A 27,702-nucleotide genomic window follows, 5' to 3' on the forward strand; every position below is an offset into this window, starting at 1 on the left:
GTTCTTGCCTCAAAGGTTCAGGAATTCAAAGTGAGAACCTGGAATTATCATAATTATGCCTTAATGAGAGATCAGAACTTTAATGTGGAATTACAAACTCTTTCCACAACCTCCCCTTATTCTAACAACCCTCAGTTCATTGAATAACATGGATTAACTGAAAGTAACAGGGACGAACCTAATGTCACACATTCTTCTATGGACTTCAGTCCCCATAATGCTAAAACTACTGGCACAAGGAAGAAGAGCTCAGAGGCAATGAGGATTCAGAATTGTGAACATTCAAGGGTGGGGTCTAGTTGTTGCCACTCAAATCACCTGAGCAGGATATTTAAAATACAAGATGAGGCACATCTGGGAATTGAAGGTGAAGCAGAGGAAAAACTGCAAGGAGCATCGGAATGCCGTGCAGGAATTGTAGTGAGGGCACAGAAGACATCCGAAGTGTAGGAGTCGCCACAGAAAGAAGCCCGCCCACCGAAGTCACCACGAAGGGTGAAATTGAACAGAAGCAGAATTGCAGAGTACGCACAGTGGAAAGTGGCGTACTAAGAAGAAGCCCAGCTGAGGAGGAGAAGTGTTCCTAGACCAGCATGTGGCAGGCCGTTGAAGTGGCAGAAGATCAAGGGAGCTGTCTTTGCTACCAAAGACCGACGCGCAACTTACTGGAGGCTTGCGGAAGCGGGAAAGTGAGTAGACTGAATGCTGAAGGACCGCTGCAAAGCCAGACAGATCTGCCACAGAGAACCAGTGAGTTGGGTGAGAGTGCATGTCGGCCCTGGGGTGTTCCAAACAAAAATGCTGTTACAATGCAACAATTTTGAATACTGAACAAGTGGTGAATCAAAGCAGAGACTGCTTTCTGAATATCAAATAGTTAAAGGAAACGAAGCGAAACAGCACATTCGAAAGTTCCCTTGTAAAGAGGGTAAAGTTTATGACCAGCTTTATAAGCAGCCAAGAGACTATTTAGGCAAACCACCAGTGGGGAAGATCTCTAACCAGTACTAACCACAGCCAAGAGGCTACGAGAAACCCATACTAAGACAACCACTGGAAAAAGCTCATAACCAGCATTGCCATCAGTGAGGAAGTTGTCAGAAAATTTCAATAAAGCAACCAAGACATAAACCTTCTTATCAAAGATATCATTTTGGGAAAGCTTATATTTCATACTGCCAACAGCCATGTCACTCTGAAGCCATATCAAGGCAACAAGGGCGCAGCTCTTCTTTTTTGGGATTTCAACTGGAGTAAGCTTGCAACCTGAACTGCTATCAGTCAAGAGGTTGTCTTGAAGATATTGAGAGACCATTTGAGAATAATTCTTCTATAATTTGTTCTCAGTTTAGGGAAACGTGGAACACAAGAAGTCACAAGACGATAAAAGGTAGTTATTTTGAAGTCCTCCTTCAAAGAGAGATTGGTGTGGAGAATCCTGGAGTCAATCTTGCCATCAAGTTTGAAAGTAGTTGTAGGAGTTTTCTTCCTGGCTGGCGAGTATACCAGGAAAAGGCTTATAGTGCTTAGTCCTGGCAGGCGAGTGGACCAGGAACAAAAATGGTGGTTTGATAAAATATATTTGTGGCAGAAGAAAGAACGTTTGTTGAATCAAGAGAATCCATTAACTTTATTATTTGTTTGATAAGCAGAAGCATCACTATGTCAAGTTGAGTTTTGCTATCCTGACAAAAGGGTTTCATTTCAAGAAGACGTATTGAGAAAGATTGACAAGAAGTACTTCCTTTGAAGAAGGTGCTAAGTGGTAACTGGACAATTGCATTGGTGTGAATTTGTGTTTGTGAAAGAATGATATGTGGATTATCAACCAAGCATTGTGGAAGAGACATTTGTTGTGTCCAAGAGAAAGACACAGTGGTTGACAAATACTTTTCTATCACCTTGAACAGAACCTTGTTGAATCAGAACTATAATCCAAGTGATCCTGAATTGATCCAGGGAAAAGGAATTCAACCCTAGTAACACAGATTGATTTCAAGAACTTTTAAGTCTGAATTACAGAATTGTTTTGATGAACTAAGGTTAGCCATATTGTCCTTGTATAATTTTATTGTGTGTATTAATGTGACTTTTAGTGATATTTTGGACACCAGGCCATTAGTTTGCTAGGTAGTGATCTCTCTATTAGGATAGGGAGAGTTAGGTGTTTTTCCAACCCCCTTTTTATTTGAAATAAATGGCAAACCTTGAGAAGACTTTACCTTTGTGTCCTTCTCGCATTTCTAACCCCTCACATGGCATATCTAGGGAGCTAATTAAATGATGGTGTGTCTAAAATGTACCATTGAAATACATTCTCACTTCATTAGTATTTTGGGTGATCCAACAGAGTCGAGTACATTTATTTCACTTTTCTTTCATTTCCATTATAAAGATGACTATACACCCAAAAGTATATAAAAATGATGATGAAAGTTAACTGGACCTGCTGTCTGGCGTTTATACAGGCACATAATTCCTCATATGTTTAGTGTTAACTTTTCTAAATCTTGTAACTTTTTTGAACTTCATACATCATTGCATGTCGTTTTTTGTGAATACATTTTGGATGATTGATGTAACTTTATTAGCTGTTTCGATGTTATATGATATTGTTAAAGAATTTGAAGTTGCAGACCTGTTTTACTGTTATGCAGAATGAATCCTGACATTTCATTGAATTCTTCCATTCAGCTAAGACTTTATGCCAGTTTTTTAGTTCATCTGGGTTAACTTTTGATATTGATCATTGACCTTGAATTTGGCTTTTAATAATACAGTGAAAACATGATTATCCAACACCAATGGGAACACAGTAGTGCTGTACAATCTAACATGCTGGAAAACCAGTGTTGTGTAATCTATGTAGATTATACACAATCTTGTGCATATATATTCACCCTAGGAAATCTAGTCCACTGCAAGCTGCCCATTAGCAGCAGAGAAAAGTGCTGAATTTGAAAAAGATGTTTTAAGGAAAATATCTGCTTCCAAGCAAACTGCCCTATTAAATACCTTGTACAGATTTAACTTATCCCAACAGTTGTTAGTGAGTCCCCATATTTCTAAAGAAGCTTAGTTTAGAATATGAAACATGTGAATATATACAATCTGTTTAATTTAGTCGAATCTAATTTAAATCAACTTGGTGCTAACCTGTAGAATCTGCATGATTAGTTTAACTTGTCTTTTTCTTAAATGTATTTGATACTATGAGTATGATAAGTATGATATTCATGACACTTATACATGTGTAAAGTTTTATATATAAACTATAACACATTAAATATACATATTTTCTTGGATATCTTTAAACATAGTTTGTATTTAAAAAGAATGAGACAACATCAGTATATGGTTCAATGTGTTAATGTCGCTGGGAAAAAGTCACCAGGAAGGGAATGTTTTTTTCCTGGCCCCAAAATTCTTTCCCCAAATATTCTAGGATGGTTATAATTATATATTATTAACTCGGACCCTAGAATATTTGGGAAAAGTGTTAGATTTTCTTCTGGGTGCAGTATTCGGGAAATGTCACCACCTGGCGGCCATTTCCCAGACGACCTTATCACTGGATACCCACTATATACCACTCACTTTCCTTTTATGAAAAAGGAAAGCCACACTTTAATATTCATCTTATATTGATTCCACAGGCATGTGCATTTTGTAGGAGTATTTAATTGAAGAACAGTGAAGTCCAATTCAATCAGAAAATACTTGGCGTCTGTAAAGTAACACAAAAATGTGAACACATGGTGGGCCAGTATAAGAGTGTGTGAACAAAGTGCAACATAGATCAGGGAGAAAAGAAAACTAAAAAGTATAGGAAAGCAGTGATTTACAAAAGTAACATTAACCTAGGTGGGCAAGTGCTTCAATCTCAAAAGGAATACTGTACAAATGTACACAATTATATTATTATGTGGTATTGTAAGAAGTGGTAGGGGTAGCACCCTCTTTGCCAAGTAAGTGAAGTTTAAGTCTTGCTATAAAGTGGGCCACAGTCCGGCTGAAGTAAAATGAAGTAAAATATTAAATTGCACATAATCACCTTGTTAAACGATTGTCTGTATTCTCCTGTCCAGAGATTGAACAGCGTCAATAGCACAAATCCTTTTTACACCTTTGGGCTTCATGTGGGTTCCCCTAGATTCCCATTTTGCCTCTGAAGTGTGATGCTCCCTAGGAGTTCATACTTTTGCCAGTACCATTTAATCTATGTATGGAGCTGTTGGGAGATCTTATTGCTGGCTCTGTCTTCTCTGTCCATTAATATGCTGATCCCCAACTATATCTCCATGTGCCAAGCGGTGGAAGTCTGTCACTGGGATCTGCTGTTTTGCCATATAAAATTGGCCAACCTAACACAATCCTGGCTTCCAAAACTATTCCAATGGGGTATTACACACTCTTTAGCTGGCTCAGCTAGCTGTTGAACACTAAACTGTCCTTGAGGTCCCATGTGTCCAAGAAGGCTCGGCTAGCTCAGTACTAGTTGGACCTTCTACAAAGGGTGAACATGTTATCCCGTGCAACTATTTGGCTCTGCAGTACAAGGTTTTTCATTGTTCCTCATTGATGGGGGCAATGCACCCCTGGTTGGTGCCTTAAAGGAGGTCATGTGGCATCGGAAATCTGAAATCTACTGAGCCTTCCATCTTGTAACATGGGTGTGAGTCATATTTGCCCTGTTCTGGCATCCCTACAGTTTCTGCCCCTGTAATCCAGAATTCTTTTTAAACTTGGGTGTCTGACTTGTAAAGTGTGATTTTGCACTAGCCTGGTTATTTAGCCACCAAATTGCAGTTGCTGGTTTGATCCAAGCCTTAGGAAACTAACAGATTATCAAACACAGTAGCAGGTATTTTCAATTGCCTCCCTGCTTTTGAAATTCCATAACCCTAAGACTGGCTACCACACTTCTGGACTTTCAGTACAATCTAAAAACCTTTTTATTTCCATGTCGTAATGTGACTGCAACTGTGGGGCTCCACGCTCAGTAACCTTTCGAGAGATTACTCAGTCACCTTTCCAAACCTGTACAATGAATGGCTCTTGATGCAGAGTTACAGACGCATACTGGTCAACTGTAAGGACCTGCATTCCAATAGTGAGCTACATGCTTCTAATAGTCTAGAGCCTTTAACATTATTCCACCGCTGCAAGCGAGGCTTGGCAAGCCCTTCCTCTCCTGACATGGCCTAAATGTGGTGTCTTGTCAGAGACATTGACCATTCTGCATGTACTCCTTATGGAAGTTGGTGCCCCCAGTATTCCTTAAAAATGATTAGGGTACACTCTCTCTCCAAGCTTTCCCTCTGGTAAAGAGGGGAATTCTGGGAACCATAAATTTGAAGTGTTTTTGAATGTTCAACTTTCCAAAATGGGTTGGGTGACTTAGCTTTGGGAGGTATCGTATTAGGTATTACTGCTGGCTTCAACGATCTGAAGGTGGTATTCATAGGTCTATGAAGAATCACAAGGTCACTTGACCACATACCTCTTGGCCAGGCACATATTCCTATTGCAAAACATCCAATGGGTCAAAGCCACCCTTATTGGTGACATGTACTACATAAAGGCAGCAGTCTAAATCTTTTCCTGTCAGCCCTGCTTAGTGGCTTCTTTGGGAGGGGTTACACACAGGCGTGTTGTCTTTTCAAACTTGGACATGTTCCCTGGGGAAGAGTTAGGCTGATGACTGTAGCTACACTGCCTGACTCTAAGCCAGATCCTCTAAGAGACTCCTATACCAGTGAACTCTGCCTCACCCCCATCCTATTTGAGGTAGCACCTGGAAGCCCCTGCACTGATTGGACTGCAGTCACCCTCGTTGGTGCACTCTAGCCACTGCTCATAGGGGTTCATTTCCTGCAGGTAGGGGCGGGTATAGTGTTCTGCATTCAGACGTGAACATGTGGACTCCCTGTGGGTTTTGCCTCACTAACTAGATTAGAATTCTGAGGTTTCATCTAACTTTTACTGGCAGGTGGTGGTGGAATAAAGATGGGGTGGAATTGGATTCAATGCCCTGCATTCGAGGCAATCAGAGATGCCAATGATGCAAATGGATGTTCTGGAAAGCAGAGCATCCTGACCAATCAGGGTAAGTGTGGTTGTTTTTTTGTTTAAGATACATTACATTATAATCACACAATTATAATTAAGGATTGTCAAGTAAAAATAAGTTGCCCCGTTTCAGATATCAAATGATGTTGCAGAGTCAACAGAATAAAGCATTGTTATGTTGAATGTGAAGGGGCTTTTCTGTTTCCCGGGTTGCATTGCACCTTAAGTGTTAAAATACTAGTGGCCGCATAAGTTTGCCAGTCAGGTAACAACGGTTAACAACGGCAAACTACGAGTTCTGCTCGCGGTTCCCTTCCCGCCCGCCAGTTCACACGGGCACCCACGAGCAGAGCATATTGGATGCATAGGGCTCAATGGGAATGGGGAGCATTTGTTTCCGGTGCCCGCGAATGGCCAATTACTGAGTACGGCAAGGCCATAATGACCCGGTATTTGCCCACTCGCGGGCACCGGAAAAAAATGTATACTGGTGGCAGCCGTGCCGGTTTTAGTGGCACGGCTACCGCCAGTATCATAATGAGTCCCAAGGTTTCCTTCCACAGTCATTGTTTATGCACTGTGTTATACTGCCATTACTGTAGGAAGCAATTTTCCTAATTGTTAAAAACCTTATTTCATTTAAATTTTTTTGTTTCCAGATATGGGCACTATGTTGAAGGAACTGGATCCGTCCTGCAAACAGCAATGGATGTAGAGGTCTGTGTTATTTGATTGTATATGTTCTCAAATTAATAGTTTTTTTATTAAATATACATGCAAATCTATTTAGAAATCATGTTCTTGCTACTAGTACCGATTTCTATACAATTCGTAGTGTACTTGGATTGTTATATTTTAGGTTTGTGTTTGGCTACCTTTTTGCTCCTCTATTAGAAAGAAATTGTAAATATTGAAGAATTTTTTGGAAAATAGTAAGCCAACAAGAGTTTGACGCAGGGAGTTACAGCTGCATATATACATTTGCAAGAATCTACGGTTTCCAATTAAGCCTTGGGAAAAACGATACCAATTCACTTTTTCTTCGTCTCAGTGTATCAGTGGTGAAGATTGGCATTGTTTCTTTTCTAGATCCGACACTCGCCAGTCATAGTCTAAGCTGCGGGATGATCAAATCTATCAAAAATCCCGAATGTTCACCAAATTTCAAGCTACTACTTCTGTTGTCAGTCTTTAAAAGTCACTTTTTTTAGCACTGATTGCTACAAGTGGAGAGCCTTAGAACAGTTCAGGGTTTATTATTTTGAATTACGAAAGGTATGGGTTGTACTTTTTGACAATGAATGACAGGCAATGTGTTCAGTCCAGTAATGCTCAGTCTCACTTCACCCTTCTAATCTGCATCTTCCTTCTCTTCTCCTCCCCACTAACCTTCTGTTCCTCTGATGTTTCATGCCTACATCTTAACGCCACCCTTCGATATTAACTTCTCTCTCTACTACTACTAATCTCCTCCCACGATTATCACTACTACTCTCCTTACACTACTATTTGTATTTGTATTTATTAAATTTATAGAACGCTTTACACCAAAGCGCTTTACATGACAACAGGATACAAAGAATTTGAAGCTTAAATGCAAAACATGAAACAAACCATCAAAACAATATGTAGAACAATTTTCCTAGGTCTGTGGAGAGAAACAGAACAGTGGAAGAGGAAGAGATGGGGTTAACAGGACGGGGGATGAAGAAGGTGGGATTTCAAGGAAGAACGGAGGGAGAGGTAAGAGGAAATAGAGTGGATAGAGAGAGGGAGAGAGTTCCAGTGTAGGGGGCAAGGAGCTGAAAGGAACGGAAATGGAAAGGGGCACAAGGAGGCGAAGGTAGGAGTAGGAAGAGGTCAGCAGATCAGAGGTGGCAAGAGGGAGAGTAGAATGAGAGGAGGGAGGAAAGGTAGGGGGGCGAGATCATGAAGAGATTTAAAGACGAGACAAAGGAAGTTAAATTTACGTATAGAATGGAAGGGAAGACAGCCAAGATAAGAGAGCGAAGAAGAGATGGAGTCGTGAGGAGAGAGAAGGCAGAGTGTATGAATAGCAGAGTGACAGAGGGATTTGAGGGGAGCAAGATTAGAGGCCGGGAGGCCAAAGAGGAGCGTAGAGCAATAGAAAAGACGAGCGAAGAAGAGGGAAGTGATTAAGAGTTTAGTGGCTTGGAAGGTGAGGGAGGAACGGATTTTGCGAATATTGAAGAGGTGGTAGCGACAGGCGCGGGTGGTAAGAGAAATATGGTGGGTAAAGGAGAGGGAGGATTCGAGATGGAGGCTAAGATTGCGAGCATGGTCAGAGATGGGGAGATTAGAAGGGGGAAAGAGAATGTAAGGTGGGGGAGAAGTAGGGAAAGGCGAGGTGTAGGGAAAGAATAAGACTTTGGTCTTAACGGTATTCAGGGAGAGAAAGTGGGTCATCCAGTTTTTAATGGCATAAGACAGGAAGAAAGGTTATGGTGAATGTCAGGTGTGAATGACGAGAAAGAAAGAAAGAGCTGGGTGTCATCAGCATATAAATGGTGAGAGATACCTAAAGAAGAGATGCTAGGGGCAAGAAGGGCAGTGTAAAGTGAGAAAAGGACTACTACTACCACTACTACTCTCCTCCCCTACTACTACTCTTCTCCCACTACTAATATTGCACCTCTTCTCCAACTACTACCAGTACTATTCTGCTACTACTCGTCTTCTCCCACTACTAATACTATTACTACTGCCACTACTCTCTTCCCACTAATTTGATTTGATTTTTATTTATATATCGCAATACGCCAAAGCACTTTACAGGAATAAATTAAACTGTACAATTCATGAGAAACAATATGAGAAACAGATATTAACAGCCAAGTGAGTTTTAAGTTGTGAGCGGAAAGCATGTAAAGAAGAGAGAGATCGAAGAGGGCGAGGAAGCGTGTTCCAGTGTTTTGGGAGCCAGGAGAGAGAATAAACAGAAACAGGAGTTAGCGCAAGAAGGACAAGGAACAGTAAGCAGAAAGAGAGATTCTGAGCGGAGAGAGCGGGATGGAACATAGAAAGAAATAAGAGAAGAAAGATAGGGTGGGGCAATATTATGGAGACATTTAAAGACCAGGGAAAGGAACGGAAGGGAGTAAACGTGATTCAAAAGGGAGCCAGTGGAGTGAGGCAAGAGCATGGGAAATAGAGTCACGAGAGGATAGAGAGAAAAAGGAGATGAATAGCAGAATTGTAGATAGAGTGGAGGGAATAGAGATGTGTAGCAGGGAGGCTAAGGAGAAGAGACGAACAGTAGAAGAGACAGGGAAAAAATAAGAGTAGAGACATGAATTTTGGAAGTAGGAAAAGGGAGAAAAGGCCTAGCCATTCGGATATTAAAAAGGTGAAACCGATATGAGTGGGAAAGAGTAGAAATATGACAGAAGAAATAAAGGGAAGAGTCAAGAACAACACCAAGATTCCGGGCAGAGAGAGCAATAGGGAGAGAGGAAGGAGGAAAAGAAATGGAAAGGGGAGTTAGAGGAGCGTGCACAGTGATGGCCAGGAAGAAGTGAACTTTAGTCTTGGAGGATTGAGATAGAGAGAAAGTGGGCCAACATCCAAAACTGAATAGCAAGAAGGCAAGAGGCGAGAGTAGAATGAGCAGATGTAGAAAGTGAAGGAAAAAAAAGAAAGAGCTGGGTGTTGTCAGCCTAAAGATGATGCGAAGGCTGAAAGAGGAGGTAAGAGATGCGAGAGGGAATAGTATAGAGGGAAAAAAGCAAGGGACCCAAGACAGAGCCTTGGGGTAAACCATACTGGAGAGGAAGGGTAGGACAGTTAAGGACAGCCCAGGATACTGAATAAGTGTGATTAGAGAGATATGAGTGAAACCAATTCAGAACGAAACTACAGACCCAGGAGATAAGGGTGCTTAGAGTGGCGAGCAGAAAGATGTGCATCACAAAAAGAAAGAAGGGCAGTTTCAGTGGAGTGGAGAGGATGGAAACCAGATTGATTGAAAGGAAGCAGGGAGGTAATGTTAACAAGAGACTTTTTCAGAAATGTGCATTGACCTGAACGTATCTGCCTATTCAGAAGCCTATGATCCATGAGCAAAACACAATCATGTAGACACGAGGATGGTAGACAGAAGATCTGGAACATCTTGGTCCTGTACTGCACTAACATTACCCTAGCATTGTTACTACACTGAGCAGCTCTAGCCATGCCCAGACCTATATTATTCAACATTCCTCTGCAGCTACTAGTCGTGTACAGCAGGTAGGAGGTGGCCTAACAGAGCATTGCTTGAAGTACTAGGGCTGCGAAGGTACAGCCATGAATTGCAGATAGAGCTGAGTTCATTCTAGACTTAGAGGTTCCAGGCGCTCTAGACGCTTATAAAGGGCAGCATAGTTAATTTGGTATGCACAGAAAGGCAATCGGGCAGAGGGAGGCCTCTAACAACCCCACAGATAATCACACATACCTCCCACTACCCTGACTCTCCTCTCAGCACCTACAACACTAGAATAGCAGCTATCCCCCACGATCAATTCCACATAGCTGCACACATAACTATATACCACCATGCACACCACAACAACCTGTAGAATGCAGCTATACCCCAAGATAAATTTGGCTTAGCTGCGCACATAATCTCACATACTAGCACCACCTGCACTAGAATGCAGCTACCCCCACGACAATTCAGCCTAGCTGCACAATACTACCTGTCTCATGTACCCAGCACATAACTTCTAGCATTGTAATGCAGCAATCCACCACGAAAAATTCAGTCTAGCTGCACACATGCAGAGTTCACACACACACTATTTACTGCTCTATCTCACCGAGGGCGTTCAACCTATGGCACGTTGAAACCATACCAATGGTAAAAGGTGATATACAAATGCCCATTAACATAACATAACATAACAGAAAAGGTAGGAGGAAAATGGGTTAGTAATTAGATCAGTAATTAGATGAGAGAGAAGGGTCCAAAGAAGGTTTTATTAATGAAGAAAGAAAGGTAGAAGACTGAAGGGAAAGATCAGGGCCAAGTATGAAGAAAGGCAGGGATAGACTTTAGGAATAAGAGAGGAAGGAAACGGGTCAGAAGGAGAGGCACTAGGGTGGGCTTTAGAGAGAAAGCAAGAGATGTTGGCAGCAGAGAGGGGAGAAAAGGAAGATAGAAGAAGGAGGGGTGACTAGGAGAGGGAAGGGGAGGGGAACAAGAAGACAAGACAATAGATGAACGAAGAAGGGGGACTTTAGAAGAAACAAGGCAAGATCAGGGACCAAGAGGGAAGAGCGAAGAGGAAAGAGATGGATCAAGGGAAGGAATAAAATTTAGTACCTGAAATTGTCATGGCCATTGGCCCGGAACCACAGACCCTGCACCATCAGGGGACGAGAGCAGGGGGTAACACAACATGTTGTCCCTTGGGGACAATATAGCATAGAGTGCCCAGCTGGACATGAATAAGTGTGCACTGGCACACTTTTATTTGGTGCAAGGTACTTGTTTTCCCAGCAGGGGCCTCCACGTGCATTTCCTCTGGCGTGGTTTATTAAGAGGGTTGGATTGCACGTGCAGCATCCTTCAGGAGTGGCAGGGTGGGGCCGGTGAGTCAAGACTAATGGGCGTGGCCAGGGCTAAACTATATAAGCCCGCCCAGCCTGCATGCAAGTGCTTCGCGTTATTCTGCTGATCGCAGCGTAACGCTCACCGCCGCCTAAGCGCATCTTACTTTGTTTCCAGCTATTAGCCTGAGCGCATCTTACCTTGTTTCCAGCTACCAACCTGAGCACACCTTACCTTGTTTCCAGCTACCAGCCTGAGTGCATTTTACCTTGTTTCCAGCTACCAGCCACAGCACTTACCTCGGAATCTGTTTTCGGCAAGCATCATCGTTGACTCTGGCATTCATCATCCAACTCCAGACCTCAAGAAAGCAGCGCTCCAGGTCGACATCGTGACACTACGAGCAATTCATCGGAAGACGGTGCCGGCAAGAGAAAAAGATAAAGACAAGGTTAGAATTTGCTAAGACATTACGTTTAAAGTCGCGCTTTGACAAATCCTCACGCTTAACCTTAAACTAAAACTCACCTTCTGTCGGAGCATCGCTGGACTCCCTTCTCTTCCCATTTGGCCTTGCTCCATGCACCGCAACTACCGCTGGGCCGCATTTCATCTGTTGGGAGAAGAAGAAGAAAGACATCATTAAAAGATACGGACAATAATCAGGAATCAACATCACAATATTTTAAAACCATCAGACACCTTCAGGAGTTGTTAAACGAAAGATGGTCTGGGCTGCCACGCACAATGGGCCAGTGAAGGAACTCGGACCATCAAGAAACACCCCTGCAGTAAGAAGCAGGACTGAGAGCTCATCATCATTAATCAACAGGGGAGACTATATGGGTCGGCACATGCTCACCACAAGACCGAGATATCCTCCAGAGGCGTTCAGTGTGACACAGAGAACGACGCAGGGAACGAAGAGCTAGAGTAAGCCAAGGTTGAGAGGGCTTGCATGAAGGCAATAAAGAGGAAGAAGGGTAAAGAGAATCAAGGGTATCAAGGATAGAGGTTGATAGCAAAGAAGGAAAGGACTGAAACTACTCAAACACCCTCTTTTCACTGCGTCTCATTAATTTCTCATACATTCCATTCACTTTGCTTCCTACACTCATATCAGACTCACAAACACTCACACTACAGACCCTCATCCACTCCCTCTCCAATACCACACTTACTGCAACAAACTGTGCTACACACTGTGTCTTTCTTGGTCTTTTGGTTCACCTCTACTTCACTGTCAACCTCACCCAAATGACCCACACTCTCTGGTCTCCCATTTCATCTTATATACTCCACCCTGCCCCTCGGGATTGGTCTTCTCTCGCTAACCAATCTGGAGTATTTTCACAGTCCCAGGCATACTTGAGTGGGGGAAAAGGTTGACATAGGGGCTTGAGCCCCATCCCCTTCTTCAGCACAGCTTCCTCTCTGAACATTTCAGATATTTTGAAAAAGTACTCCTGCTGTCCCCAGATGAGCTCGACAGGGACACCCAGTCTCCCTACATTCCTCTGTCTCCATCAATCTTGTGCTCTGACTTGGCTGCTGATGGGTGTCATGCAGCCCAGAATGCCATTAGGTCGGGCAACAGCAACCTCTCCTGTCCTCCACAAGATGCCTGTGCTTCCCAATTCCGGTGTCACCACCTCCGGCAGCATCGCTGATCTTGACTAGTAGCTTATCTGAGCAGAGCCAGTCATGGTGCCAGTTGGTGGCCCCTTCAGCTCCCAGGACTGTTCAAGCACCCAGGACTTCCCAGGACCCGCAGGCCCCAGCCACACTTCTCTCCATCGCCATCAACATTCAACTTGAGGGCTGCCAGTGCAGTCTCCCTGGCCAGGTCCCCAGCAGTTCCTACACACAGGTGAGGAGCCAGACTTCCAGGTGGGATGAAGGGGGTTGAGGGTCTACAGACACACACACTAGCATGGAGGTTGGGAGAGTTTAGGGTCTAGCACCCCCCCCCCCCCCACCACCACCCAGACACTGTCAAGGTAATGGAATTGTCACACCCCACCAGCGTTGGTTTCACAACGTCTGTAGTTCCCAGTTGGTTAACTTCCTGCTGTTACCATTGGTGGAAAGAGGATGGCATGCCTTTTCTTTCTTGGAGACACAAGTCAAACAAGGGAAAGTCAGTTCCAATCAAAACTTGTTCTGGGAGTCCAAGCATGACTGTCTAAGCGACGGTCAGCTGTCTCTGTAAGAAACTAATGCCAACTCTGATTTGAGGGTAAAGGTCGGCATCCCACATTATCCGAGTTAGACAATCAGTTTTGAGTTCTTCCATGGACACAAGGTTGGATCAGATTGCTTTTCCTTTACTTCCAGAGTCTAGAAGAGCTGTTATTTGGGAATCCTTGAACCCTCACTGTAATGTGGAAATGGGAATCGGTTTCCCCATGGTATAGAAGGCCTAGGCTGTTTGTTTGGATTTTACCTCTTTATCTGGATATAAATGGACCACGTATTTGGAATTTAGTTCCTTCTTCAGGTTTCTGGGGTCTTCCACTGGGTCTCAAGCTGGGAGTGGCTGGACTGAAACAGACTGATTTTCATTGGTTTTTTCTGGGCATAATTTTGCCAGATGTCCTGGTTTTCCACATGCATACCATCTGATCAGCTTGGGGCTTGAGGGAGAACCAGCCAGTCGTGCATCTGTCAATGTTATTGATCTGGTTGGATATGCCCCCAGAATCGGGACTCTGGAGTGTGCTTCCTAAGCGATGGGCTTTTATCTCTTGCTCCTAGATACAAGCTTAGGGAAGCAAATTCCAATTCCAGTCCTCAAATTACTTTATCTCAAGAATCAAGCTGGTAGGTATACCTGCTCACAGTGGTCTATAATGCATGTTTTGTATTCTCTGGCGTAGGTGGACCTCTATATCAGGGTCCACTGGGACAACTCTTCTGACAGCACATGTCAAAAATGGGCACCATATCAAGCGTGGACTCTTTGAATGATTCAAGGGTTTTGGTTTTTTTCATGTTTTTTAAATTTATTTTTTAATAAAGCATTTTATTGTTTTCCATAACATGGTTGAAACAACCACAAAACAAGAGAACAAAAACGAAAGAAAAGGACAGCAAAAGCATTACAGAACAGCATCCCCAGCCATCGCTCTACAAAGTATTAATGTCACTGGCAACCATCATTCCCCCACCCAAGCCTGCTCTCCAGCCGGCCACACTGTGACCACCAGCGTCCGGCCCTCAGGGCCCATAGTTCTCCCATTTCCCCCATATTTTGGATGCTTTGGTTGGGCATCCTCTCATACTGTAGATCTGTTGTTCCATCATGGCACACAAGTCCATATCCAGTACCCACTAGTCCAGATTTGGGGGGTCCGGGACTCCCCATCTTTGTACCTCTTTATCTGGATATAAATGGACCACGTATTACGTTTCATTAGAGCCGCTGAAGTGTTCAAAAGCAGTTTTTCCCATTTATTGGAATCAGATTCCTCCGGCACCCCAAGGACCAGGACCCTCGGGTCCAGTTCGATAGAACGAGTAAGTCCCCTAGACAGTTCTGTACAGCAAGCGGACCAAAAGACACGGATCTGGGGGCATGATCAAAGGATCTGATAGAAAGTTCATTCGTCCTCTCCTCACCGGAGACGGTTCGAACTTGATGCCCTCCTCCAGCCGTACCGCATGGTCCTAGGGTAGTACACCCTGAGCAGGATCCTAAGCTGCACCAGCCTCAACCTAGAAGAGATGGCCACCTCCCGCGGGTGATCAAAACCTGTACCCAGTCCTCTGGATCTATTTCACCCACATCCCTTTCCCATTTAGTCTTTAATCGCAATAGTTTGGGGGTAGCAAAGGATGTGATGGCATTATAAAGGATGGACGTGCATTTGGCGGGGATGTAGGCTGGCAATATATTACGTTCTATAGGTGTGTAGTCGGGGACCACCTCCTCCGGGGATATGTGGGTTCGCAGAGCATGGGTCAATTGTATAAAGTGGTACCGCTCAGTATCTGGGAGTTGGAATTTGTCCTGTAAGTCTTCAAACGAGATTAACTTCCCGTCTCTAAGGATGTCTTCTACCCTCAGAATCCCTGCTGTCACCCAGCGCGGCCACGGTTCAAACTTCTCTATTTCTTTCAGGTTGCTATTATGCCATAGGGGTTGCGCCGAGGCGATCTAGTTTCCCCACCCAACAAACACCTGCGCCTGCCTCCAGACGGCGGTGATGTGAGACCCAATCGTCGAGAGTGAGGGCCGCTGTGGGGATTGGTATAATAGACGTATCAGATCTGTACCCTGCATGGCATCCACCTCGGCTGTAATGTGAGGCAGTGCCCGATCACCGTGAAGCAGGTCATTGACCACTACGAGTTGTGAGGCCCAGTAGTAGGTTTGAAGGCGGGGTGCTCCTATCCCTCCCTCCCAGATAGATCTCTGCAAAGTGCTCAAAGCAATACGTGACTGGCCGCCCCCCCCCAGATGAGTTCCCTGAGAAGGGTTTCTATATGGTTAAATTCAGAGGTGGGGATCATAAGTGGGGCATTCTGGAGGACATAGAGAAATTGCGGGAGCGCCATCATCTTAAAGAGTGCCGCTCTGCCCATGAGAGTCAGGGGAAGGAGCTTCCAGTGACGGATGTCGGCAAACCAGTGGCGGCAAACCGGTCTGTGATCGGCTGGAGATTATGCGTTGTGTAGGGGGTGAGATCACTCATTATCCAGATTCCCAAGTATCTAAATCCCTGCCTCTCCACCTGATACGGGCAGTCCGGTGGGCTGGCCTGCCCCCCCCCCCTCACCGGGAAGAGCACATGTTTCTTCCAATTAATTTTCAACCCGCTAAACTCCCCGTAATCACTAATATCTGGGTTACCAGCGGACAGTTCCAAGTCGGTTCAGCCAGGTATAGCAGAAGGTCGTCAGCGTAAAGGGAGATTCGATCTTTGTGTTCTTCAGGCCATCTAAATCCCATCCATGCCCCACTCTGACGGAGCCAAAGGGCCAGTGGCTCAATCGCAAGGCAAAAAGGAGGGGAGAAAGGAGGCTTCCCTGTCGTGTACCCCTGCCCAGGGGCAAGGATCGGGAAGTCCACCCATTCACCCTGACCTCTGCTTGAATGTTCGTATATAACAGTTTTACCCATCCCAGAAAGCCCTCCCCAAACCCCATGCGTACCATAATTTCCCAAAGGTAGTCCCACCGTATTGAATCAAATGCCTTTTCAAAATCAATTGCTAAAAGGGCCAGTGGAGTGTCAAGGATAGGGGCCCGCTCCATCGCCAAGTGGAGTCGGCGCAGATTCATTCGGGTTAATTTATGAGGCATGAAGCCACATTGATCTGGATGTATCAAGGTGTCGGCTACCGGCTGGAGCCGGTTGGCTAAAAGCTTGGCTTGGACCTTGGCTTCGCCATTAACTAACGAGATTGGCCTGTAAGAGGCACATTTCTGCGGGGGTTTGTCCGGTTTAGGAATAACTACGATAGCTTTACATAGGTCCTGTGGGAGGGAACCTCGGTCTCGGGCGTTCAGCAGCATCTGGTGTAGGAGAGGTGCTATGTTATTACTTCCTCATTTCTGCCAGGTTTCGATTGGTAACCCGTTAGGTCCCGGGGTTTTCCCGGGTTGCAATTGTGCTAGGGCTTCTACTATTTCAGTTTCCGTGAGCTCGGAGTCAAGTACCTCCTTCTGTTGCTCTGACAGGGTAGGGATTTCTATGTCATCAAGGAGGGTTGGGTCAAATGGCGAAGTCGGGACCTGATATAACACAGCGTAGAATTGGGCAAAGGCCTCTGCTATTTCAGAGTCTGACTGGTATCTCTCGCCCCGTGGGGTGAGGATCTCCCCGACACAGCGCCGTCCCTCATCTCGCCTCTCCAGCCAGGCCAGCAGTTTCCCAGCTTTGTCCCCAACCTCGTGTATCCTTGCTCTGGATTCCAAGTGGGCTTGCTTGGCGTTGTCCAGCATAAGGTTACGTAGCCGTTCGGTGGCCCGTGTGAGGGAAGTGTGGGTCTGAGGGGTTGGATCGAGGATATGGTCAATCTCTCGGTGGGTCACCTCCGCCTCTGCCTCACCTATTTTCTGAAGCCTCTCCTTCCTTCTATTTGCTGTCCAGGAGATTATTTCTCCTCGCAGCACAGTCTTACAGGCCTCCCATACCACTACTGGGTCGCTTTCGCCCGTGTCGTTAATTTTGAAATATTGAGTCGAGATTTCCGTGAGGCGATCCACCAATTCCGGACAGCCCAGATAATAGCTGTTCAGCCGTCAAGTCCTGGGGGGGTTATGCCCTGGAGCCGCGTCTCCACCACCAGAGGGGAAGGGTCCGAGATTTCCCTGGGAAGTAAGTCTGCCGAGATTGTTCTAAAGATCTTGGTGTGCGGGACAAATAGATAGTCAAGTCTAGTAAGGGATCCGTGAGCTCCTGAGTGAAATGAATACCCTCTGGTTCCCGAGTGCAATTCCCGCCACACATCACAGAGACCCAGGGCGGATACGAAGTTAAACAGCCCCGTAGGGGCATCTGGGCTACGGTGTCTAAGGTGGGAACGGTCCATGGTGTTACACATCACATCATTAAAATCTCCACCCAGAAACCATTTATCAGGTTGATGCTTGCCCAACAGGCTGGTCAGCTCCCCCAGGAGTTCCTGCCCCAGGCCCGGTGGGGAATAGACCGAGACAAACCCAAAGTTCTCCCCCCCGACTGTCCCCAAGACCATCACGTAACGGCCCCTAGGGTCCCTCTCCACTTCCTGCGAGGCAAATGGGACACGCTTATGTATGAGAACAAGGGTGCCCCTGGATCCCATGGTATACCCAGCATGAAAGGCAGCCCTATAGTTGGTCCGCAGGAAGAAGCTACATTGTGAACCTGCTAGGTGTGTCTCGGTAAGCAAGGCTACATCGGGCGAGTATATACTAAGCAGTTGCTTAACTAAGCATCACTTAATAGCGGACCCCATCCCGTTCACATTCCAGGTGAGAACCTTAAGGGATCTGGGACGTGAAGTCACCGACAGTTGAGATTGGTCAGGTGCCATCTAGCATGGGTGTGGGAGGGGCAGGCGGATGAATTACGGGGGCAGAGTCCCGGTGTATGCCGGTGTGGTGTAGAATCAAGAGTGATTGGTGACTGAGATGCTATGGTCCCAACTGACCAGGAACCACATCCTCCCTGAAACCTGCAGGAGTGAACTGGCCCTGGGATAACTGAAAACTTTCCCCAACTGGTCCCACCATCCCCATACTCCACCCCAACACGAAGTACCTGTCGCCCAAACATTGCTGGCAATTAAAAAGGGTAGGGTGCGAGCTTCAATAGTCCCTACTGTGGTTCCGCTAACAAAAAACTCAAAAAACTGGGGGGGTGTGTTAATGCCCCAGGTGCGAGGGTAACAGCCCTCCGCTTATCGCCCTATGGAAATGTGAGCATCCTCCGCCTGCAACAGAAGCCCGTATTGGTGTTGACCATAGATTGATTGCCCACAGGCAGGAGGTTGAGCCGACGTCAGGAGTCAAGGCGAGGCCCTGTCCCACTCCTCCCCCGGCAGTGGCCACGGGTCCGGTTCCCGACGCCGCCCAGATGGCAGTCGAGAGTGTATATTCCTGTTACCCCAGGGAGTCGACCAGTCCCCTTCAATGTGCTGTTCCGCCCAGCGCCATGCCTCGCCGGGGTCGTCAAAGTGGACCGTCGTTCCCCCGTGGTATATTTTCAACTGCGCAGGAAAGAGCAGGCCGTACTTCACTCCCAGTGATTGCAGTTGTCTTTTCAGTTTTCCAAAGGTTTGCCTTGCCTTCTGCACCTCCCTTGTATGATCTGGGAAAAAGGCCAGCCTGGACTTGTTGAAGGTAGTCGTGCCTTTAGATCGAGCCAGCTGCAAGAGTGCGTCCCGGTCGCGATAGTTTAAGAACTTCGCTATTACAGTTCGCGGAGGAGCACCCGGCAGTGGCCTACCCGTCGGTATTCGGTGTGCTCTTTCTATGGAGAAGAATTTTGACAAAGACTGCAGGTCAAAGAGGTCTGTTAATAATTGCTCCATGAAAACTTCCATGCAGGGCCCCTCCTCTTTTTCTGCAATGCCGAGGATAAGAACGTTATTACGCCTGGACCGTCCTTCTCCCTCCTCAACCCTTGCTTCCAGCGTTTTAAGTTTGGCCGTGACCCCTTGAAGTTGTTGGTGCATATTTTGTAGCCCATCCTCTGTGTTCGAAATGCGCTGCTCTGCTTCTCCGGTGCGCGCGGACGTTTTCTGTAGGTCGTGCCTGAGAAGGGATACATCCACACTTATTTGGTCTATCTTCTGCTCCATAGATGTACGAGAGTCGGCTATGGCGGCCATGACATCCCTCAGGGAGATAGCCTGCCCAGGTTCCATGTCCCCAGAAACCTGCGGCTGGGGTTCGTCAGACTGCGATGAGGGAACGGTGTTGTTCGATCCTATTTTGTAAGGGAGGTTTTTTGTTTTTTTCCTTGCCCATGATTGCAACCTGTTCCTGCAGGTGAGATCTTATGTTGAGTCCCAGTCGATGGAGTCGTCGGGCACCTCTCGAAACAATCCCCCCTTCACTGTGCAATGTCAGACCCTTAGGGTAAGTCCAGCGGAGTGGAGGGGGGGAGGGGCCCCCGGACTATCACCTTCCACTTGTGGTCAGACCTTAGATGCTTGCGGGTGTCAGGTCAAGCCGCCACTATCCCCAGGCAATCCAGCGCTTCCACCATCGCGTACCTGCACACGATCAGAGGTTCTATATGCCCCGGGTGATTGTCTTCTCTGTGCTGCTCGCGGTGTCCCCCTCGACAGCTTTCTTGACCAGGACGTCCTTAGGGGGTGATCAGTGTGTAGGGTCCGGCCCCTGGTCCCTTGTGTAGTACTGGTAGGGTGCAAGTACTTAATGTAGCACCTCCTTTGTCATTTCACTCCACTCAGTGTCGCGGCTGAAATACAAGAGGCGGCAGCTCCGGGCACCTCTGGGACCACTTCCCCCCCTCTCCGTGACAACACCGGCGCGGCCCGGTGTGTGCTTCTCTTTGTCATCCCGCCGGGCTCAGACCTCTCCTGCTTCCCGCCCCGCCCAAGGCCCCAGGCCGGGCCGCACCGTACCTTGTGGCCGACGGGCCGCCGCCTCACTGGGCATCGAAAACTGTGCTCCGTTGGGCCGCCCGTCCGCTCTGGGGAGGCCCCTCTGTGCAGTCCCCATAGACGCCGAGCAGCCCTCCAGCTCCCCAAGGAGGGCCCGGGCGTCGCGGACGGTCCTCTCCAAGGTCCCCTCTCCCTCGCCGCAGACCCTCTCTCCGTCCTCTCTGGGCGGTGCTCACTGGATCGATCTGAAGGAGCCGCCGAGCCCGGCCTTGTTTTCAAGGGCGCAGCCCCCCAGGACGGGCGCCTCACTCCTCTCTCCTGGAGCGCCTCGCCGGTCACCGCTCCCTGGATTGGTCTACTGGGTCGCCAGGGCCCACGGATCGCCTCCGCAACCGGTCACCAGAAGGCGACCGCTGTCACCACTCCTCCCTCTCGCCGGTGCCTGCTTGGGTACGCTCCTCCAGTCGACCGCCGCGGCCCACACTGATCCACAGCCCCTGCTGTGTGTGGGAGGGCTTCCTCAGAGCCCCTCTGACCACACGGGTCAAGCGCCGTATGCACAGGGCATTCGGCGATCTCCCTCTCAGCCGCGCCTGGTGCCCCGTCGCCCCATCTCACAGCCTCCGGGGCGGGCGCGAAAGACCACAGGCGGCCATCTTGTCCCAGGGGCAGCGCAATCTTCCCGGAACTTCGCACCACCGGGGCTCCACACAGCAGGCGTCCACGGCGCTCCAACTTCGCCGAGTTGTACACAAGAAGGTCAGCTTACTGCAGGTCTTTTTTGGTGCGGATAGAGATCACATATCAGGCTATAAATTCAGGATGTGTGAAGCGGCAGCGGGAGCTGAAGAGCCTCACGATTGCATCACCTCGCAGTTGGCCACGCCCCCAAGGGCTTTGTTTTTTAATAACAAAGGTAAGGGCTGTTCTTTGTGACGATGAAGAGAGACAGGCTATGTGTTAGGTCCTGAGGCCCTGCTGGCAAAGGGGTTCTGTGAGATGGTGCTAGGGCCGCCCCTCACTCTCTCATCTCCATTTGGTTGCTTAGGCGTCTGTAACCCCGGGTTAGTTCTATTGAGCGGTAACCCCTACTGTCTAGTCTTATACTCGGGTGGCTTCCCTGAATGCAGACTCACTGACTCCCTCAGGGACTTTCTAGCTGTCTCTACCTAAGCCCGGCTTGTTGTTCTTCCGGGAATGAGAAAGGGTGGCACCTGCTCTGTTGGACCTACATAGGACCAGTCACGCTCAGTCTATTCTATCCCTTCCTAGTTTTCTACTCCCCACCAACTTCCGATCCCTACGATGTTTCCCTCCACCCTTTGACGGTAACTCCTCTCTCTACTACCACTACCCTCCTCCTACCAATATTTCTTCTACTGCTACTCTTCTCCTGCTACTACCACTACTACTCCCCTTTCCCTACTAATATGAATATTTTTTTCCGACTAGTACCACTACTACTCTCCTCCCCCTACTACTACTCCTCTTCTCTGACAGTACCACTACTACTCTCCTCTCACTACTACTCAAACACCCTCCTTTTAATGAGTGTCATTCATTCCTTACACTACCATTGCTACACTTATATCAGACTCATAACCACTCACACTGCAGACTTGCCCCCAACAAACTGTGCCACCTGTTACCTCTTTCTAGGTCCATTTTTGTTTCCATTGTCTACCTCACCCAAATTACCTGCACTCATTGGTTCCTCATCTCACCTCATATACACCTTAACCACCGCAACCCCTCGCCCCCGATTGGGATTGGTCTTTTCTCCCTAACCAATATAGAGTACCTTCCCAGTCCAGGGCATGCTTGAGTGGGGAAAAAGTTTATGTGGGGGCTTAAGTCCCACCCTCTTCAGCCCATTTTCTGGTTGGATTTACATTCATGTGATTGCCTTGAATATAACATATTATAAACATTGTATTTTTCACTACAAATGAGTGTATGGCACCGTTCTGTGCAATTAACCATACCGCATACATTAATAATTTAGGAGCCTAATGCCATTATGTCAGATGTTACAATTGCCATGTTTTTGTCCCGGGTAATATCTTATGCCCTATGTGCTGCTGTTTTCTACCCTGTAGCGTCCTACCATGTAGTGTGCTATTCTGATGTGAGATTTGCTCTGACCTAGTTTCCACCTAGTCCATTATGGCTCACATATCCTCATGTCTGATCCTTACTCCTCAACTTTGTTGTTTGATTACCAGGTGCTCCCTTTCTACTAGCAAGCTAGATTATTCCCTGAATACATGCAAACCACACAAGAGATTCATGTCTTGAATTAAGATGTTCCTTCAGTCACTTGTCCACTCATCCATATTACACCATGGTCTTATGTTTTTGGAGTTCCGAACTAGTTTCCAGAGACAGTCTGCTACTTACCCCATTCTCCCTTCTTCTCAGTTCATCAAATTGCAGTTCATCCACATGGAGGCACAAACACATTACAATGGCACACAAATACAAATATTTCTAAAAACGCCTTTAAAATCCCATAAAATGTATAGACGCAATAAAGCTGCACAAGATCAAATGACCTATTGTCCAGCTCCATCTAATATGTCCCTGTGTATGAAGTTGACTGCTAGCTATTATTCATTTTAGAAACTTGAGCTTTTGGGAAGCAAAGCATAATAACACATACTAGAGAAAACTACAAAACCTTATGCTCAATTAATTTTTCTGTATATAAGCACATGTCTACCTACTGTGGCGACAAGGGATGAAGAGACTGACCAAGTGGTGCCATAGTGGTTGTTATAGACTTTCATTAAATGGTAAACCAAACCTATCTATCCCTAACTCTAAGGCGATTTCCCTAACTAAACTAAAGAAGCTTGGGTGCTCATCAGGAAGTCTGTGTAAGTCAAAACAAAAAGGCACTGTCCCGTTCATAGTGGCTCCTACTCTATCCCTGTCACTACAACAAAAACCATAAAGTCCAGCTACTGTTCGTAATCCAGGAGAAAGACTTCCTTCTCCTGGATGTAAAGCATCCAAACGCCTCTCCAATTGTTCAAAGTAAAAGTTCCACAAAAGTTCTGGGTTCTCCGGAACCCAACAGAAAATAAACAATCAAACAGAGTTTTCGTGGTTCTAGGAGAATGACTCCCTTCTCCTTGCTGATTCCCCAATGTTTTTTACAGTTCTTAATAAGGGTTGTGGCTCCCGTATGGAGGTTTTCACAATTTCTCGGTTTTGCACTATTCTTGATTCGCCCCCACTGGGCCAGTCTTTGACTATATCTGATATATCTTCATATCAGGACTTACTCATGTGAATTATTTTACACACTGTACAACTTGCCTTTGCCTGGTATGCTCTCCTGCCAGGGCTTTCTCATATGCTTCACTTGACAAACTTACAAACTACAAACTCGAATCTGCCTGGTATGCTCTCCTGCTGGGGCTTTCTCATGTGCTTCACTTGACACACTTGCAAACTTGAATCTGCCTTGTAAACTCTCCTGCCAGAGCGTTTGCACAATTATTCACCTTTCTTTTCATCCATGAAACAATACTGCTATATCATTGGCTTAACAAGCCTTGTTTTATAAAGTTCAAGTTAATATATTTCTAGTGATGTTTCATACACCAGGGTTCTACTCCTCCTTCCAGAAACTCTGTGTATAACTTACTGTCACTGCTGTGGTATGGGTATAATAACCTGTTCGTCATTTGTGCTATTAATATAAGCCCCTCTTCACAGGTTTTGTCGTACGTCTTCCGCTTCACTTTCACGAAGCGGCATACTCGTTCATGCAACCCGGTAGCCCGTTCTACTTCACTGGGCTTACTGGTTGCTTTGAGTGATCTCGGCGCTACTTCATTCCTTTTCTCATCTGCGGCCTGATTACGCAAGCGTCTCATGAGCTGCTGTGTCTCCAGCACACTTACCTGTGTCAGCCAGCAACGCAGTACTCTCCAGTATCTGAAGCTATCCTTTTCCTCTCTCCTCCCCAGCTGTAGCAGGGTTAAACTCCCACTGCAAACCATGGATCTGTCTTGCTCCAATCAAGTTCTTTGCAACACTAGACTGCTCACTGTGATCCCAGTAAGGGCAGACCTCTTTGTCTCAGTATTTTCTTCTAGTTTCAATGGTAAGCAGCCCCATGTTCTGGTATTGGAACAGGGACAGGCTTCTAATGCCATATTATTATATTCCATAAAGGATTGGGGTATTATAGGGTTGTTATTAGTCCCCGATGAAAAGTGGCATTCACGTCTACTTCCACTAGGAAAAACAAAGTCTATCCAAATTCAAAGCTAACAACGTTTGCTTGACTTGCATGACGCACGGGAGGGATCGACCTCCCTCAATTTCCAATATGTGTTAGAGCCCCTCTGAAGTTTACAAGCTCAGGCGTCACTCAAAGTCTAACCCAATATAAAACCGGCATAAAGCCTACAGAGTCCAATATAGGGTTAACACCAGATTCCAAATGGAGTGGGGCATTAGGAGAGCCTCAACAAAGATTTCAGAAACTTGTTCACTGTGGTTGGTAAAGACTGGCAATTAATATAGCCCGACAATTCTGCACCATAGAAAGCTGATGATAGGGTTTGTACGTTATACATTTCTAGTACAGGTGTGAGTGCTCCTCCTCTATGTCTGGCCCCACTCTTCTTATTCAGGGTAGCGTATGACTTTACAAGTTGGTCATTCCATTAACCATTGTTAATGGAATTCCTAAATAATCCTAGAAATAAACCAGTTCTAGTTCATGCCCATCCAATTCAATCTTTAGCTCACAATTCTTCGAACGTTTGGGTCTAAAAACCATTACTTTTGTTTTGTCCTTGCTCAAGACTAACCCCAGCTGATTGCATTTAAGTACAAAACATTCCAAGCTATGTTTCAGACCCATCAGTGTAGTATATAATAATACTGCATGGTACGCAAAATAACAGCGCTTGGATCTTGTCTATGCTTAGCCTGGAAAATCAACATTGTTCACCGAGCAATTAGCCACTAAATTGGCCACTTTAGCCCTGACTGACTCCTATTTCCACATCAAATGGATCAGTCATATATTCACTATATCTATTTATTAGACTTTAGAAGCAACGTGACGTCCTTTCATTCAGAACAGTTAATCTGCATATAGCAGATGGAGCAAGCAACAGCCTGATTGATGAATTGATATACAAAAAAGTGGGTAAAGATGATTAGGGGAAATCAGTGTTAGTTCACACTTTTTGCCATATCCTGTAGCATGCAAATCCCTGAGCCTCTGAACTAGGATATTTAACAGTGGCCATTGCATGGCCTTGTGATCCAATATCATCCATAACAGAGTTCACACAATCAGTTGTGCTGGATAGAGCAAAAAGGCTAAATAAATTGGAGCCTCATATCCCATAAAGTGTTTGTTTGCCAATCGATCTAGAATTAATGTTTGTTCGGACTCAGCTTCAGCTAACGGCATGTGACAGCAGGTGGGGACGTTATTCTTGTTAATAGTCCCTGTTGTGGGTAGCCTGCCATTGACATCCAGAAGGCCCCCAGATGGCTATAAACATCAGCACACGACAAGCCAAGTGCCTGTTGGTGTTGGGGCCTGCCCTGGACATCCGGCAGGCCCTATGTTGCTATATGACACCAGCACCATCTGGGGTGGGAGCAGCGCGTGCCATGCCCCTGACCCGACAGACCTCTGCCACTGTGCTGGCACGAGGGTCCCAAGTCATCAGGGCATGCAGTCCGGTGCCCCCCACTTGTAGAACCCTGCGGCACAGCCTGCTGCTTCACGTGAGAAGGCGCTCCCCGCGCACGACACCGGCGAGCACCAGGGAGGGCCCCCCAGACGTGCTGTGGAGGTGTCGCCCAATCCCCGCGGGTCCACCAGCACAGGGATGCTTCGGCACGGGGACCCTCTCCCCGTCCCTCGGAGTGAAGTGCAGCCTCGAGGCCGCGTAGGGGTAGGCGGCCGGAGGAGAGCTTAGCGTGGCCACCTGCGCACCTCTGACACTGCGCCCTGGGGGCGCCGAGGCCTGGGCTCCCCTTGCCCCTCCAATCCCGTCAGTAAGGACACCACCCGGCCCGGGTTGACGCAGGAGAGCGCCCGGGCCCCTTCCCTTCAACACACGCCATCAGCTGAGACTCTCCCAGGACGGCCCGGAGAGGGGCTACAATCGCGGCTGTGAGGCCGCGGGGCGTCGGGATCTCTGGGGGCCCACCCACCCCCCCTGTGGCATCCCCAGCAGGCCGGGCCATCACAGGAGCATGCTCGGGCCCCCTCCCCTCTCCTCCCATCAGGACGCCTGAGAGGAGGCCACAAAGGGGAATCTGCCCCTGCAACGAGGAGATCGCAGGTCAGTCCCCCCACACCATGTACCCACAGCAGCAATAAGGACCAACAGCCACACCACCCTGCCATACACCTGGACTGCAGTGCCCACACGGCGTAATACTCACAGGGCCTCAAGCTCTTTTCTGTGCACTTTCTGTGGTGCGGGCATCACACAGCACCCTGCTCCTCTTCTGAGGGACAGCCCCTTTACCAGCACCAAGAACTACCTGGTTTTCCCCTGGGGCAGCAGCTCCTCCAACACCAGGGGGCGGCCTCGACTGCCCCCCCCCTTCTGCGGCCTATTCCAGAAGACCACACGGGGCACTGCCAGCACAGCGAGCCCCCGCCTGAACCTGCAGAGACATTAATACCCTGTAAGAAGTGGTGCCCAGTCCTGGAAGTTGCACAGGAGGCACCCTGGAAACACTGCCCCACCCCAATACACTGAGGAGACACATGGAGGAAATACAGAGTGGGCCATACCGAAGAGCGGAGTCCTCACCACTGAACCTGTTGATACCAGTAGGGATCCACCCAGGCCTCGAGTGGGGTACTGAACAGGGCACTGGAATCTCCCCATGACGCTGACTCGCAACTAGCACACCAGTGGTGGCCGACCCGGGGAGATCAGAGTGGTAGCCTGCAGAACGGGGCCCCGGGAGCAACGCACACCTCGAGCACGGGGAGAACACCCCAAAGTC

The 27,702-nt window shown here is 47.2% G+C and overlaps 1 protein-coding gene across 2 annotated transcripts in view; it reads left to right on the forward strand.

The window, feature by feature from the left end:
• Positions 1–27,702, forward strand: part of TRDMT1 (tRNA aspartic acid methyltransferase 1) — a 542,866-nt gene that overhangs the window by 344,196 nt on the left and 170,968 nt on the right. For both annotated transcript variants that reach the window (XM_069648351.1, XM_069648352.1), the window contains exon 9: positions 6,732–6,789. In XM_069648351.1, the coding sequence (XP_069504452.1) occupies positions 6,732–6,789 (58 nt within the window). The remainder of the gene's footprint in view (positions 1–6,731; positions 6,790–27,702) is intronic.

This window comes from Ambystoma mexicanum, chromosome 2q (assembly GCF_040938575.1).
Source record: "Ambystoma mexicanum isolate Mex_15411 chromosome 2q, UKY_AmexF1_1, whole genome shotgun sequence".
Lineage (NCBI taxonomy): Eukaryota > Metazoa > Chordata > Amphibia > Caudata > Ambystomatidae > Ambystoma > Ambystoma mexicanum.